At 44.5% G+C, this 15,530-nt stretch overlaps 1 protein-coding gene across 1 annotated transcript in view; it reads right to left on the reverse strand.

The window, feature by feature from the left end:
• Positions 1-207: 207 nt before the first annotated feature.
• The window catches only part of RAPGEF5 (Rap guanine nucleotide exchange factor 5), a 229,885-nt gene continuing 214,562 nt past the window's right edge, over positions 208-15,530 (reverse strand). Inside the window, exons 24-26 of the mRNA XM_055314547.1 lie at positions 12,949-13,013; positions 8,022-8,076; positions 208-4,384 (exon numbers count right to left, since the gene is read on the reverse strand). Coding sequence (XP_055170522.1) covers positions 4,266-4,384; positions 8,022-8,076; positions 12,949-13,013 — 239 coding nt within the window. The 3' untranslated portion in view covers positions 208-4,265. The remainder of the gene's footprint in view (positions 4,385-8,021; positions 8,077-12,948; positions 13,014-15,530) is intronic.

Below are 15,530 nucleotides of genomic sequence, written 5' to 3' on the forward strand. Positions count from 1 at the left end.
GGTCATTTCCCACAAAGGGTCTCAGGTTCTCCTACAGCTCCAGGCAGCCCCGGTGATTGAGGCCTCAGTGGCTGCCTAGGAACCTCTTCACCTACTGGTCACTCAATGAACTAATGATTTCTGGGTTCCAAACAGCAGGCCGATCTGCTGCCAGGACACAGGCTACGGAGCCCACAGATGCAGCAAGAAGCTACGAGGCACAAATAGTATCTTTAACATAATCTTATATTTGGAAAAGCGGGTTTTAAAAAACACTTGAAAATACAGGATAAGGTAACAATGACTCATATAAGTTTTCACCTTATATTGCTTGGCCATTTTTTTTTTTTACATATAAATTATTGCTTACTAGCTTCGATAAATACACAGCACAGTCATATATACAGAAGCAGAAAACACGACATAGGAGGAAGAAAATACTGTTAATGGCAATTCTGGTAATTCCACAAATGTTTCATATTTACCAGCTCTTATAATGGTGGAAAACTACTAAGTGTAGTCCCTGAGAAGTTAGGTAGACACCCTGATCGCGGGTTTTCTATCTTCTAATTGCTAACGCAAGCTGACAATGTCACAGCGGTCCTAATTAATAGTACATTAAAAGGCGAGAGTCCTTGCTTCAGGGCATCGATTTCATCCCAGTATTTAATAACCGTGTAATACGAATACAATAAATAGGCTATGCAAATAAATATTACTCTGCTAAAAAACGTTTAGTATATACAGCTTTGCTTTATACAGTAGTACAATTTCATCGAACTTTTTGGCAATTTTTAAAAACTTTCCTTCCCCCTACTAGTTTTAAGCACAACGGCCCACTCACTAAAGTAATAAGCAGGCTGAAATTGTAAGGACACGACTCTGAAGCATTTAAAAGAAACTCCATGTTAGACAACTGCAGTGGACCCGATCTGCCCCGTTTTAATGTTTGTGCCTAGTTTCCGAGAAGCTCGGGTCAGCTGTGCCATTTCAGAATGCGAGGTCCCACCTGTGCTGGATGCGACGGCCGGAGCAAGGCAGCGGGGCTGGCAGCGGGGCTGGGACCGGGGCCTGGTGAAGTCCAGCTCCAGGGACCAGAAGCCACCACCTCCCTCTTTCATGCAACCGTTTCTCTCTCTCTTCATAGGCTGGTCTACACAGCGCAACACCGTCTGCCCACGAACGCGGAGGCTTGGCTTTTTGCTTCACCCTCATTCTTGTGTATTCAGTGTACACTCCACCCAACTTGCTTGGGGACTGGGGGTGGGGGGTGTCCTAAGAAAATGAATTAATCTCAACATAATCAAAGATACTAAAACAAAGTGAATGTATGTCATAACATTTTGCACTATAACCTTTCGGCAATTGTACGGATGATAACAAAAGGTACATTTTAAAACGTTGTAGCCTTTGGAGCATCTGCAGACACGTAGGGGAAAAAGTTTCAGAAAGGGTGCAGTTTTGCCCACAGGAACCTGTCCTGTGCTAACTCCTACGCAGGGCTGGTTGGCTGGAATGCTGACGAATTCACATGCCCGCAGGACTGTCTGGAGGTTGTGCTGTAGCAGAAAGAAGCCTTCGAGAAGTGCTCGTGTGCCACTCGTGGAGGAAGGAGGAAAAACAGTTTTTCAGAGTGAAGGGAGATTTTGTGCAACCACAAAAATTGAAGAGCTGGGGAGGAGCTTCGACACCTTTGTCCATCCTTCTGGCCAGAACAAAACCTATTCCAAAGAAGTGTGGGCAAATATTTGGAATGGGGATACAGCCCATCCTTCTTAATGGGGGGCCTCACTGTTAGCCTGGCTTTGTAAGGGGAAGCTTAATGCTGAGCTAAATAAATCTGGTTTCCAGGGTTTCGCCTTCAATTCTTGAGTTCCAGATTTGAGTCTTCACAGGGCTTCTGAAATTGGTGAGCTGCTGATGCTCGGGAAACCTCTGGAGACAGTTGTTCAATTTCAGAAAGACTTGGAAATTTTGACATTCAGAAGACAGAGATGAAGAAGCAAATGTAAACGAAACAAAATCCTCCCTTCCCTTCCTGCTGCTGCCCTGATAGCCACATGACCACGGCTGGAGGGACCTGTGGGCAGGCACCACATTCTCCCTGGCCTGCGTCTACCTACACCGTGTGGCCTACTGTCTACGCCATCAGAATGTGTTTAACTGTGATATATGCGTGGGTTCATTTGGCTGTGCACACGTCTGAATTGGGATCTAAGCAGCAGGTGCCAGGCTGAAATAGTTCTCCACTGAAAATTAGTCCTCAAGGGGTAACGTTCTGGTTGGGGCCATGGAGATCTAATGTGAACAGACATTTAAATGGTAAAACGTGGAGGCAATGTCCAAATGGCCTTACATGATTAGACTGGCCACGTGACCCTCCTTAGTGCAGAGAAAAGGTGAGAACACAGGTCTTTGTGCTATAAGCCCAAGCTTTCCCCAGTATTTGCCAAGGGGAGAGCTTTTCCCTTGATCAGCTGTGAGAGGAGCCCATCTGCCCCGGTTCCAATGGCTCCCATCCCCTCCAGTGGTCTCAGTCCGTTCCCTAGTAGCCTGGAGCTTGTCTTTATGTGCGCCAGCCCTGGGTGGTGCCTTTCCATAAAAACCCTGTTAGTTTTCGGGACTGAAGCTTTCCATGCTGGCATAGGCTGAGTCTCTTTGAAAGTCCTACCAAAAATTTCTTCTATGTGGTTCCTTCCAGGGATCTATCTCTCAAGCTTGGTGTGGTTTCCAAGCCCAGGAAAACAGCAGTGCTAACAGTGTGTCAGAAAGCACTGGACACATCTCAGTCCTAAGGTGCTGATGGGACAGGAGGAAGCATTCTGTGCAGACACCTGAGAGATGAACAGGCAGGAGCGCAGGGGAGTCACACTTGTGGGCAATAAACAGACGGGGTACATGAAGCATGGGCCCCTGTATTTTAGCAAAGCCACTGGCACCTCGTTGGCAGCGGCGGATTTTGCTGTTGGACCCACAGGCATGTTTTTGTTGTTCATTTGAAGCTTGAGGGGAAACCCTCTAACCAGTTCTTTGAAATAACAAGAGGTTTTACTTACTGTAGGAGCCCCTCTCTCTAAGCCTGGGAATTAAAAAATAGAGTAAAAGACTCTTGAGATGTTGGGGGGAACAAGAGACAAGTTATAGAAAGACTCCGTGCCTTGGTTAGAAGGTGGTTAGAAGGTGGACTGCAGGACCTTTAAAATCAGACATTCGTGTATTTTGGGGTTCTTATTTGCTGTAAGATGGGCAATTGCTAGTCACTACCTTACTCTTGTCTAAGGAGTGCTAAGTGCTCGTCACATCAAATCCCACTTACCCTCCCTGTGTTGGCTGTTACCACTCTATACTGAGGGCAGGGGAGCCTGCTGGAGGCATCATCAGGCATAAGGATGCAGACCTTTGACACTCGGTTACCTCAGTAAATTGCTACTGAGTACCTGTGGTTTTTCAAAAATCACATTGTTTCCAATGAGAAATGTGAATCTTTTTTGCATATGTAAAGAAAACCCCTGTAAATTAAACAGTGAGTCCAATTCTTACAGATTACGACTATTTTTCCTTATTGATAAAGCGACGTAGTCTAGCTTGCCTATAGCTGCAAATCGGTGGTGGTGCAGAAACGCATTTCCTACAAGCCTACATTGATAAGTGATTGTGGATGCAATGAAATGCATGCCTTGACATTTCCCTTTTGGGTGCCAGCATGGATGCCAGCTGTGGGTCCTCACTAACTTCTTAGACACAAGGGGCTTTGGGTGATGTCACAGTTTGTATGGACAGTGGCCATTCCTTTTCCCTGGAAATCTAGAGATGTCATCACTGTCTTTAGGTGTTCACATGAGCTGCTGCTTTGAGAGCCTATAAACAGTAATCTACCACCAGGCAAAGTAAAACCCCCTGTTTCATGCACACTTGTACTGAAGTATTTGGTCCCTGCAGGACAAGACACTCTCTCGTCTTGATGCTGGTACATCACAAAATCAAAACTGGGGTAGATGAACAATGCAGTCATAAGACACCAGACTTCTTCATTTCAAGAATGCTTCTGACTCTTTCTCTGCCTTCTCGTTCTGAGAGCAGCTTGGAGAGGCCTCTCCCCGTCTCTGGTGGCTGACATCACTTCCTGAGCACGCTTTGCTTGGCCCTCCTGTGTGCAACTTATGCTGATAAAACTCAGCAACTTCTTTTCTCACAGGAAAGCAATGTGCTCAGCACTGGCACTTCCAGAGCTCAAAGTGCGGCCGTTACGGGGGAGGTGGGGGGGGGAGGTGGCGGGGTGGTGGGGCTCACACCCGAGGCTCGATCCTGTGTGACAGCTCAAACAAGGCCTGCTGGCTGTCAATGACATACAGGTGATTAACATAGGATTTTAACTCTTGGTGCTCCTTTGGAGACACGTCGCTTCCTGTTTTTTGGAGGAAAGAGAGATAGTCAATCTCATGGGAGCAGAAATACTATTTCTACATACCAGTAAAACCTCACATTAAGGCTTAGAGTACCTCTACCAGGTAGACTCCCAAGTCAGCACACCACAGGGAGATCTTTATCCTGACAGTGGAGATGCTTTCCCAGCTCAGATTTGGTCCTCAGGTCAGGTAATTAAGCTGGCGAGGTATCTGTTTTACTGACATTTATTTATTTATTTATTTATTTATTTTTTTAAAGATTTATTTATTTATTCATTCAGAGAGAGCGAGAGAGAGAGAGAGGCAGAGACACAGGCAGAGGGAGAAGCAGGCTCCATGCAGGAATCCTGACGTGGGACTCGATCCCAGGTCCCTAGGATCACACCCTGGGCTGCAGGCAGTGCTAAACTGCTGCGCCACCAGGGCTGCCCTGTTTTACTGACATTTCTATAATAGCATTTCTCACTAATGTTATATCAGAATGTAGTGACAGTGTTAGTATCTCCTCTCTACAGAATGGGAAATGGCACAGACACACAGCAGGTAGGCGGCAGTGCAGGACTGGCACCCAGGCAGTGTGGCTACCGAGTTCATGTCTGAGGCCCCCATGTCCCAGCAACTGCCTGTCTAAATGACTTTCCCTGGCTCTTTTTTTTTTTTTTAAAGATTTTATTTATTTATTCATGAGAAATACAGAGAGAGAGGCAGATACACAGGCAGAGGGAGAAGCAGGCTCCCTGCTGAGGCAGGGTCCCTGCAGGGAGCCCGACGTGGGACTCGATCCTGGGACTCCAGGATCACGCCCTGGGCTGAAGGCAGGCGCTCAACCACTGAGCCACACAGGCATCCCTTCCCTGGCTCTTCTATCTCAGTCTGGAATTATCAGAACTCACTGCTAATCTGGTCAATGCACAGACATGATTGATTGTTTTTACATGTTGTACGATTCCTTGGTATCCTTACTTTTTGAGAAAATTAAAAAATTAAGTAATGGTTTGAATGAACAGGTATCACAGAACTGAACCTAAGGTATACCTAAGAGGCAGAGCAAGTTCCAAAGGATGTGGATGGGCTAATGTCCACCCAGCAAAGGACGAGGCGAGGGGGTTTCCACTCCCAAGCCCAGGGTGATTAAAAACCTGAAGGGCCACAAGCAGCTTTGGTGCCCTGTGAACACATATGTGCCATGCTGGGGACAGCGCTGATAAGGAGCTTGAGATAAAGTAGCCTAGACAATGGGGCAAGCCCACTTCCCGTAGTCGAAAATAAACACAATCCAAAAAAAATCCCCCCAAACCTCAAGGCACTGGGAGCCTGACTAAACCACTATGGAGAGACAATGTCAAAGCGAGAGATGGTGACATCACATCCTCTGGCTTCACGGAATTTCAGATGGGAGCGGTGGGGGCCCACAGGAGGCTCAGCATTTTAATGCAGCCGTTTTTTCTCTTGGTGAAATCCAATTTTTCCTCCTCTGTGTCAAATGTGTTTTATAATTTAAGGTTTAGATGTCACGGGTAGCTTGCGATTCTTAGGTTTAATATCAAATGAGGATACCTGGTTTCAAAGACAAAGCACCGGAAGCTAAATTTTTTATCATCCCACTTGTTTGGGAGTGACCAAAAAGTTGTATTATTCTAGAATATCTTCTCTGTAAGACACTGAGAGACTACTTTTGGTTTACTAAATATTGGTGTGGAAGCCATAATGGTACAAAGATAATTTTGTTGTTACTTTTTTTGACTTTAAGATGGCAGAATGAATGGCTCCAATCATGACAAGTGACACCTGCATGGCACTTCGTAATTTTTAAGTGGCTTGATTAACGTTATCTTATTTTATCCCTAAGGCTGACATGGGTTTACGAAGCTTATATAAACTGTCAAAATTGATTCCACTAATCCAGTCCCAAACCCAAATTTTTAAAGATAGGTCAATATACAGCACAAAGAGTTATGCTCTGTGCTATGCAGACCTGCTCCCTAGTGATGGGTGGTTCAAGACAAGGTGGAGGCCACCAAGCCAGTATATATAACCTTCCCGCTCACACGTGCCGAGTCTCTTGGTTAGCGAGGCTGATGTCTTAGAATGAGCTGAATAAAACCATAAATACTTGGGAAACAAAAGAGGCTGAAAGGATTATAAACCCAACACTCAGCAACAATATGCTTGTCCATTTGGATGAATCTCCACAACAGTGTTACTACCACTGTTTCTACGGTAAGTGCACCTATTGTGTGCTTTGTGGGGGATTACATAAGCACATGTCAGGTGGTAGTGCCTGATGTAAGTATTTAAAAACGTAGGTATTGTATTTCTAACTCTCCCTTTCAAACAGAAACTTGGTAATTCATAAAGAATTTCCGTTGCTTTTCAGGGGACAATAATGCTAGTCAAGACCAGCCTGGACAGAAAAAAAATTCTTAAGAATACGCCCCTATCCAAAAGGAGGGGAAATGAGTGGGAAAAATTAGAGAGGGAGGCAAACCATGAGAGACTCTTAACTCTGAGAAATGAACAAAGGGTTGTGGAAGGGGAGGTGGGCGGGGGACGGGGTGACTGGCTGACAGGCACTAAGGTGGGAACTTGATGGGATGAGCACTGGGTATTATACTATATATTGGCAAATTGAACTTCAATAATAAAAAAAAAAAAGAATATGCCCCTATCCTTAGGAAGGAGAACTTTGAGCTTTCTACTTTATAGGTACTTCTGTATTGTTGAAAAATTACTTTATAATGATGATGTTTTACTAAAAGTAAGTTTTATTTTAGTGGTCAGCTTTGATTTACCATTATTGAATTTCGCTTTCTATATATTTTTTTTATTGCCCTTCTGATCTATAGAATCTGCACAAGGCAAAGAAAAGAGGACAGGTCAGGAAGGCAGGCAGGCTCGGTCTCTCTAATGGCCCAATGGGTTGACTCTCTGAGGCCCTGCTTTCTGCTCTGTACCCCAGCGTTCATGATCTGCATGCACTCATCCCCAATACTGGTGTCAGGATGCCGTTGCCCATGTGTGAACACTCCTTGAACAACAAAGTTGATTCTTTCCTTCCTGCAATGTTCTAACGCTATTTAAGCATAGTGTAAATCATGCTTGAGGTTTAAAGGGAACACATACTCCTACATACATTAATCTCAGTGGGGAGTCCAGAGAAGTGCTCAGAAAAATACATTTTCAGTGAAAGGCAGCTCCAGACAGGAAGTTTTTGTTGGAGGGGAGTTAAGATTCTGGAGGGCTGCTTTAGGTACTTTTATAAACTGTATTCCTATTCCAGGAAGGCTCCCAGCAAAAAGATTAGGGACAGGGTCACCCTTGATAAACCCACTGGTAATTCTGAGCCCAGGGAAAGGAAATAGACTTTCTGGGCCAGGGGGTTGGGGTGGGAAGCCTCTGATCATCTAAAGTCACTCTGTGCGGTGGAAACCTGTTGCCGGGAGAAGATAAAAATTTGCCTTATCTTGTCTTCGTCTGCATCCCAGGCATGCAGTGATGAAATGAAAAGAGACTACAGCATATGCATATTATACTTTATAATGTTTCAGCACATTCCCACCAAATACTCGTGACACGCTCACCATCTGTACCCATCTATGGTAGGCTGACATTCCGTGCCCGACTTCCAGTACTCACCGAACTGATTGGTCCTGCAGTGCCTCAGGGTCCGGACGGTGTCTGCAATCATGTGCTGGAAGGTAGAGCAGGAAAGTTATCAATGGAAGGGTCATAAAAGGTGCTGCCAGACTAGGGGTGCCTGATGGGATCGAAGGATTTGACACCCTTGGCCACAAATGGAAGAGCTGGGTTTGGAACTGGACTTCACTTTAATTGGGAATACTAAGCTTGGATTACGAAAAGGATAGTCAGTCTTCGTCTATAGAAACAGTGCTCCCAAACCTGGCTGCACGGATTGACTGAGCTCTGGGTTTCCACATGCCATGGATTCTAACAACCCATTGTTTATACCGGGTAAAGAAATAAAGCCCTCCCTCCCCAGTCTACCTATCTGAATCTGCTTAGGCTTTTCCCTTCTGAATCTGGGAGGCTCCTGTGGACAGTATATATTGGCCTGTGTGGTGATCACTGCTCTGGATCTTTGCGCCTCCTCTAGGCCAGGTGCCATGTGATGGCTCTGCACGTCCAGTGCCTGCCATAGGTCACATAGTGACTTGCACGTACTGGCTGAGTGCAGGGAGGAATGTTGGTGGCATCAGACACTCATGTATCTCAAATCCGGACAGGAGATGAGATGACACGAGGCAAACATTTTCTAAAACACCAATATCCTTACAGAGACCGTTTTCTGTTTGTGATTTATATTCCCTCCCACGGCCTTCAGGATTTTGCTTTAATTTCTTTCTTTGAAGTTCTCATTGATCTCCAGGCAAAAGTCTTCTTGACCTCGTGGCTTCCTTTGATAAGATCCTATCAGCTCACACTTGGAGACCTCCTACAGTCTTCTTGCTATCTCGTTTTTAGTTTTCCAGCATGAAGGAGAAAGACAGCATTTAGGACAGCACCATTCTCCACTACTGTTCCTCCCCTATGGTTGCCAGAATAACTTCCAAACACTGTTGCTATCATGTTCTAGTCCTCTGGAAAATCCACAATGTCTTTCTAATTTGCTTCATCTCAAAACTCAAACATTATCCTATTACTCAGGAATCAACATTATTCATTATCTGGTCCTCCAAAATTCCCCAAATGTGTCATCATCTTTCAGGTCCTGCTGTACACACCAGGCAAAGACTTGCCCATATACAACAAGCCCTCAATGAATGCTTGCTAAAAGAATAACATTAGTACAAAAAAAATTTTTTTTTACTTATTATCCATCAGAACTATAGAAACTTTATTTGAACATGACCTACTTATTAAATTGTCCTCCACTGTATTTCTACTCAATAGTGGAAAATTAAATAGGACAGTGATTAGAGCAGTAGATCAAACTGCCTTTGTAAAGGAAATGAGACATGACTCATGTCCGTGAATGTATTGTTACGTTTCCTTCCCCAAGTCTGACCATTATTCCCAGGGCAGGTTTCTTGTTCTAAGCAATGGCGTCACACTGATTTCTATCGTGTGCCATTCGTGTGGCTCACGGGAGCCCTGGGCGGATGCAAGGTTGAGTGCTGAGCAACACAGTGAAGCCTGAGCCCTGGCCCTCATCTTCAGGCTTCCCAAAAGGGGAAGGGGGAAGATATGGTAAAGGATGATGCTCTCAACATGGAGGAGTCAAGAGGAGAAAAACAGAAAGCCTGTGTTTCTTCATTATTTAATAGTTGGGGGCTGAAATGTTTAGAGCTGCTGAGACAGCAGAGAGCACAATGGACATCTTATTAGACCCAACGTGTGCTTCTGGGCCTTTGTAGTATTGAACTTAATGTGTTGGCCTGTATCAGCCAGATAAAGAGAATCCACTGAATTATTTGCTGGCTGACTTCAGCCAATATCCATCATGAGGAATTGGCTTCTCACCAGTTAATTCAGTTAGGTTCTATTGGTTCATTATTGTGAAAGATGATCCTGTTTTAGCTTAAGTGAAACTCTGTCTCTTGCTGAGAAATATCCCTTCAAAATACTGACTCTATCAGGAAATTCAGTTTCATTCTCCAGCATCCAACTGTAATACAGGGCTATGTATAATGTAAAACAGATTTCTGTCCTTTGAAAAAATGTAAATTCACCCAGTCTTCTCTGTGCAAGGAGAGGGTCAGCACAAGGTGGGCTGCATCTTAAGTGCCAACCACTTTGAAGACCAGGAACTCTCCAATATTACCAAATCTGCTCTCTTTAGAAATGCTGTGCTAGTAAGCACCTGATGGATGTGTGTGGGTGCTATGGACCATGGTGTGCATGTATAATTGCATTATTTTCTGTCTTTTTAAAATTTTAATTTTATGATTTATTTTTTATTTTTTTAAGATTTTATTTATTTATTCATAGAGACACAGAGAGAGAATGAGAGGCAGAGACACAGGCATAGGGAGAAGCAGGCTCCACGCAGAGAGCCTGACGTAGGACTCGATCCAGGGTCTCCAGGATCACGCCCTGGGCTGCAGGTGGCGCTAAACTGCTGTGCCACGGGGGCTGCCCCTCTGTCTTTTTTTTAAATAAAGTTCTCTTCAGGAATTTAAAATTTTAAAGAGAATATGATGACTTATGTATGCCCTGTTACTTCCTTAAACCATCTTAAAGGATTAAGGGGTACAGTTATTGACTCTAACAGAAGTACTATTTGTTAGACTTTGCTTCTGAAGTCTTGACACATCAGAAAGCAAGACCCTAGACTATATCAGCTGCATTGAATGTTGGAGAAAACAGGGGAAGCCAGAGATGCTGGTCAGAATGAGAGGGAGGGAGGGCTGCAGGGATCTTTCCATTGTTCTTTTCCATCTGTGCCTTTATCGAATTTTTCTATCCCTTCGGTGGCACCATGTGAGGGGCAGTAACAAAATGCACTCAACCAAACCACTGATTCACTTGTGGGAGGAGGTCATCTGCCAGTCTGCCCTTAACAAGAGACAACGGTCAGCTGATAAAGAGTGCACCTGTTATCCCATATCCCCAACTCAGTCAGAGGGAAATGAACTGGACCTTTAGAGGAAATTCTACTCAGTGTGACACACCTCGCCCCACATCTTCACACACACTCTCCAACACTTGCCAGGCACTCTTAACCAGATGTGCTGGTCAGGATCTGAAGAAGATATTGATCAAAAGACTTCATCTGCCCAAAATCATTTCCTTAATATCAAGCACTGGGGATGAACCTACCTAGGGTCTAGAATGTTAGTACCTATAGCCTTTGGTTACAAAGAGGTGCCCTGTGATCTTCAGAACATGACACAGTGATGTAGAACAAATCTCTAAAGAAAAAACCCCACTTTAAATAACCATTCCTGGCTATGTTGGTTTGACTGTAGACTGAAAAACTGAGCTCTGATTCCAAAGCACTTAGTGCTGAGGGACTTGAAAAGTTATAGACACGTCCACTTTAAAAATAACAGCACAGGAGTGCATGGATGGCTCAGACAGTTAAGTGTCCGGCTCTTAGTTTTGACTCAGGTCATGATCTCAGAATTGTGAGACTGAGCACCGCATAGGGCTCGATTGAGATTTTTTTCTCTGCCTCCCCTGCTTGCATGCTCTTTCTAAAAAATAAACAATTTTAAAAAATGGGCACAAAGGGGCAGCCCAGTGGCTCAGCGTTTAGCGCCGCCTTCAGCCGGGATAGAGTCCCACATCAGGCTCCCTGCATGGAGCCTGCTTCTCCCTCTGCCTGTGTCTCTGCCTCTTTCTCTCTCTCTCTCTCTCTCTCTCTGTCTCTCATGAATAAATAAATAAAATCTTAAAAAAAATGGGCACAAACTTATCATCCTCAAGTGATTAAAGTGGAACTATAAGATAATAAGATGCCTCCCAGATTCTAGGTGCTTGGGTTTTCAAGTTGCACAGTGGCCCTCTGCTGCCTTACTCTATGTGTGGCAAGTTAACCTGATGGTACGAGCAGCGCACTTAATGAGGCAAAGGTCAGATGCCACACATTGCTTGGACTCATCAGTTTGAACTATTCTTTGGTCATTGTCACGACCCCCACCTCACTCAACCTGCTTGCACAGACCTGACCTAGTCTCACAGGGAACCGGGGTGTCAGTTCCCTCAAAGAGTTCACACAGATCCATTACGATCACTGGTTAGGTCACTCACAGGTCAGGATCTATGGACAGGGGTCACCGGTATCATCTTTAACTATGAAGGACAGTCTAATCTAGGACACCTAAGGTCCATTTGTCAGATCCATTCCTGTAGTCACCTGGGTCTCTTTGGAGCACTCCTATTTTACACTTGGCTCAGTTCTTACGGGCAACTCCTCTGCTGCCCTCAGCCAGTCAGAAAGACTAGAAGGAGCCCGGGACATGAGGAACTATCTGTGAAGGTCCTAGAAATAATTCAGGAAGAGGCACTTTGGTGATTGGTGAGTTAGGATCGACTGGGAACATTTCACTTGTGAGCAGGGGTGCACTATGCCAGAGCTGCCATCTCCACAGTGGTATAGGTGTCCACAGGCTGAGAGAGGGATGGTATTCCAGAACCCCTGCCCCCCCCTACAAATTCCACCTTCACATATGAGTGGGGAGTTCTGGAGATGAACTCCTCTCTGCAGAAGGAGAGCTCTCTCCTGTGCCTTGGAAGCAGTGCACAGTGACATAGAGCGATGCCTCTCTCAAGTAGTCAAGCCTAACCTCTTGACAGAAACTTATAGTTTTATTTCTGGCTCAGTAACACACACTCGACCTCTGATGTTAGTCTAATGAAGTTCCATTTTCAACCTTAAAAAGCAGATTTTTGCATTTGGTTCTCAAAACCTTGCTAGCACACTTATTTTTAACTGGAATACATTTTGTTGACAATGCGTAACATGCATAAAATAAGCTCCTGGAAACCACCATGCATTCAAAGGAGAAAAGTGCTTAAGCCATTTGTTCCTTGGAGTAAGAAAGAAAAGCACACACTTTCCCTCCAGGGGGAAAAGAGAGAAATAATGAAATTTACATACCAGTTTTTCAAAATTGACAAGATTATCCAAAAATGTTTTATTTCCTTCATGAATAAATGTTACATCTGAAAATTAAAGACAAAAAGATATATGTGCCATTAGGAACGGATCAGGAGTCAGGGCTAAGGAGGGCTAGATGGCAATGCAACTTATTCATTTTTCTTAAACATTGTCCATTATTCCACACATATGACAAGGCAACTTGAAATTGAATCCTTATGGTATTTACTGTGAAAAGGCATAATTTATGTGTGTGTGTGGGAAGATAACATAAATTCAATTCTATATTTTGTGCTTACAGTGAAGCATTTGACTTCAACCTGTTAATATAAGCTAACACTATTGTATAACTTAACCAGTCCATTTGGTTTTTAGGCCAGAACATTGAATAGAAAAGAACTAAATAGCCAGGAAAAAAAGAATTTTAATATCTATATGTTTGCTTTTTAACAATCCCTGGCAAAATATATAGGGCCTGCTTTACCTAAAGCATTAAAAGGTCTAGATTCAGATGTTTCCATTTAGATTTTTGGGTCCCAAAACCAGTGCCTGATTGTGTATCCGAAGTGAGGAAAGGGACAGATCAGAAAATGGCAAAGCTTCTGGCCCTTTTACACAGGTGCAAGAAAGCACCACCGACGAAAAGAACACAAGGAGAGTAGGATAACACAAGGAGAGTAGGATGAAAGTACATTTCCAGAGGAAGGAAGACTAACATTTGGTTCGAGCCTCCCTACATTTCAAGTGACAGAAGATATTCAAGGAAAAAAACCCTCCTTTTGGTTGCAAAAAACCCAGGAGTGCCGCCTCAAGAGAAAGGGATTTGGGAATTAGTTACAATAATGACAGCAGCTGAAAGCTCAGGAGTGGGTGACTCATAAAAACTCAGATCAGAGGGTCAAGGACTAAGCAGGAGGGAATCCTCCCAGACAAGAATCAAAGTAAGAAATACACTACAGTTCAAAGACCCTGCAAAAAGTCATGTTAGATCACAAACATGGGGGGGTGAGCCAAATGAAAATTATCTTGTTAAAATAACCTGACATGAAAGAGGGAAAAGAACAGCTTAAGATTCCTATAAATAGAAAGGGAAAGCATTTGCATCTAATCAAGACTTTCATTCTGCTGGTCCCTATGGGGCAATTATGAGCTCGATGCTCTGGAAACTTGCCTACAACGCATTTGGCCGCTGAGCTTTGACTGCCCATCAGGGGGCGACACAATACCCTGATCCAAACCATCCTCAAAGCATCCCTTACATATAGCTTCCAGCACTGGCTGCAAAGTTTTCCTAAGCTTTCTTTCGCCTTCTTTGAAACTGATGTTCTAACAGGAAAACAAGTCACAATTACACAGTCGTCTGACAAACTCTCTGGATATTATCTTTCATGGCTTTGCTTTCAGAGAAGAACTACAAGGTTGCATTTTGTGTCACAAAATTTAGAAGAGAGTAGTCCTGGGGCACCTGGCTGGCTCAGTCATAAGAGGATGCAACTCCTGACCTCAGTGTTTTAAGCTGGAATCCCACACTGTGTGTAAAGACTACTTAAAAAATAAAAAAATCTTGGGGTGCCTGGGTGGCCCAGTTGGTTAAGCGGCCAATTTGGTTTTGGCTGGGATCATGGTCTCAGGGAGCTGGGATCCAGCCAGCACTGGGCTCCACGCTCACTGTGGAGTTGGCTTCAGGACTCCCTCTCATTCTGCCTTTTCCCCTACTTGCACACATGCTTTCTAAAATAATCTTTTAAAAAAAATCTTGTAAGAGAGTAGTTGACACAGTTAACTTTTACTTCTTTTGTTTGGCAAATGAACACCGTGTGCACTCTATCTACATCATACACCACCTAAAAGCCTAGTCTCCCCTAACTCCCTGAGACCTTAGGTCACAAACTCCATGAGTCACCTGGTCCATTTCCCCCAGTGTTACATTACTGTCATCCTCTCCCTGTGTTCCCAAGGATAATGATGAAGAGTCATGACAATAATGGCACGCATCTTTATTAACAGCATCAGACACGACATTAACAAAAGACTTAAGGTAAAGCCCTAGCAGGACAGAATGTGAAGAAAATGTGAGCCAAAGAACATGCACAACTGGCCGATGATCAGAGCTCTCTTCTTCTCAGCCAGGATTCAAACTCAGGGACCCGGGTTCCTCTCACCACTGTGCCTCTCTGGGAGCTCAAGCTGAATGGACTTGGGCATTTCTTACAGTCTACTATATAGTTGTCTTGCCAGAAACTTGGCACGCAGAGTGTGTCTGCAACACTCAAGTCTTTCCTTGGTGGCTCCCTCTCTTCCCTCCAGCCTGAGGTCTCTTCTCTTCTCTGGTGGTGGGTGGTCTCATTTAACCCCAACACTCAAGGGCTTGGAGGTCAGGCTGATGCTGGCATGAGAATAAAGCAGGCAAGGTGCTCTTGGTCAGGTGGGAAGGAGAGAGGGGCTGGAAGGGGCTGGAAGGGGCTGGCACCCAGAAGGAGCTTCAAGTGGCTGGAGGTTTGACACACATGAATGGCAGGTGTGTGATGAGGAAGGCTTGAGAGAGAGAGGCCAATAAACGGAAGGGAAGGAGGGAGGGAGGG

Source organism: Nyctereutes procyonoides, unplaced genomic scaffold (assembly GCF_905146905.1).
Source record: "Nyctereutes procyonoides isolate TBG_1078 unplaced genomic scaffold, NYPRO_anot_genome, whole genome shotgun sequence".
NCBI classification, from domain to species: Eukaryota; Metazoa; Chordata; class Mammalia; order Carnivora; family Canidae; genus Nyctereutes; species Nyctereutes procyonoides.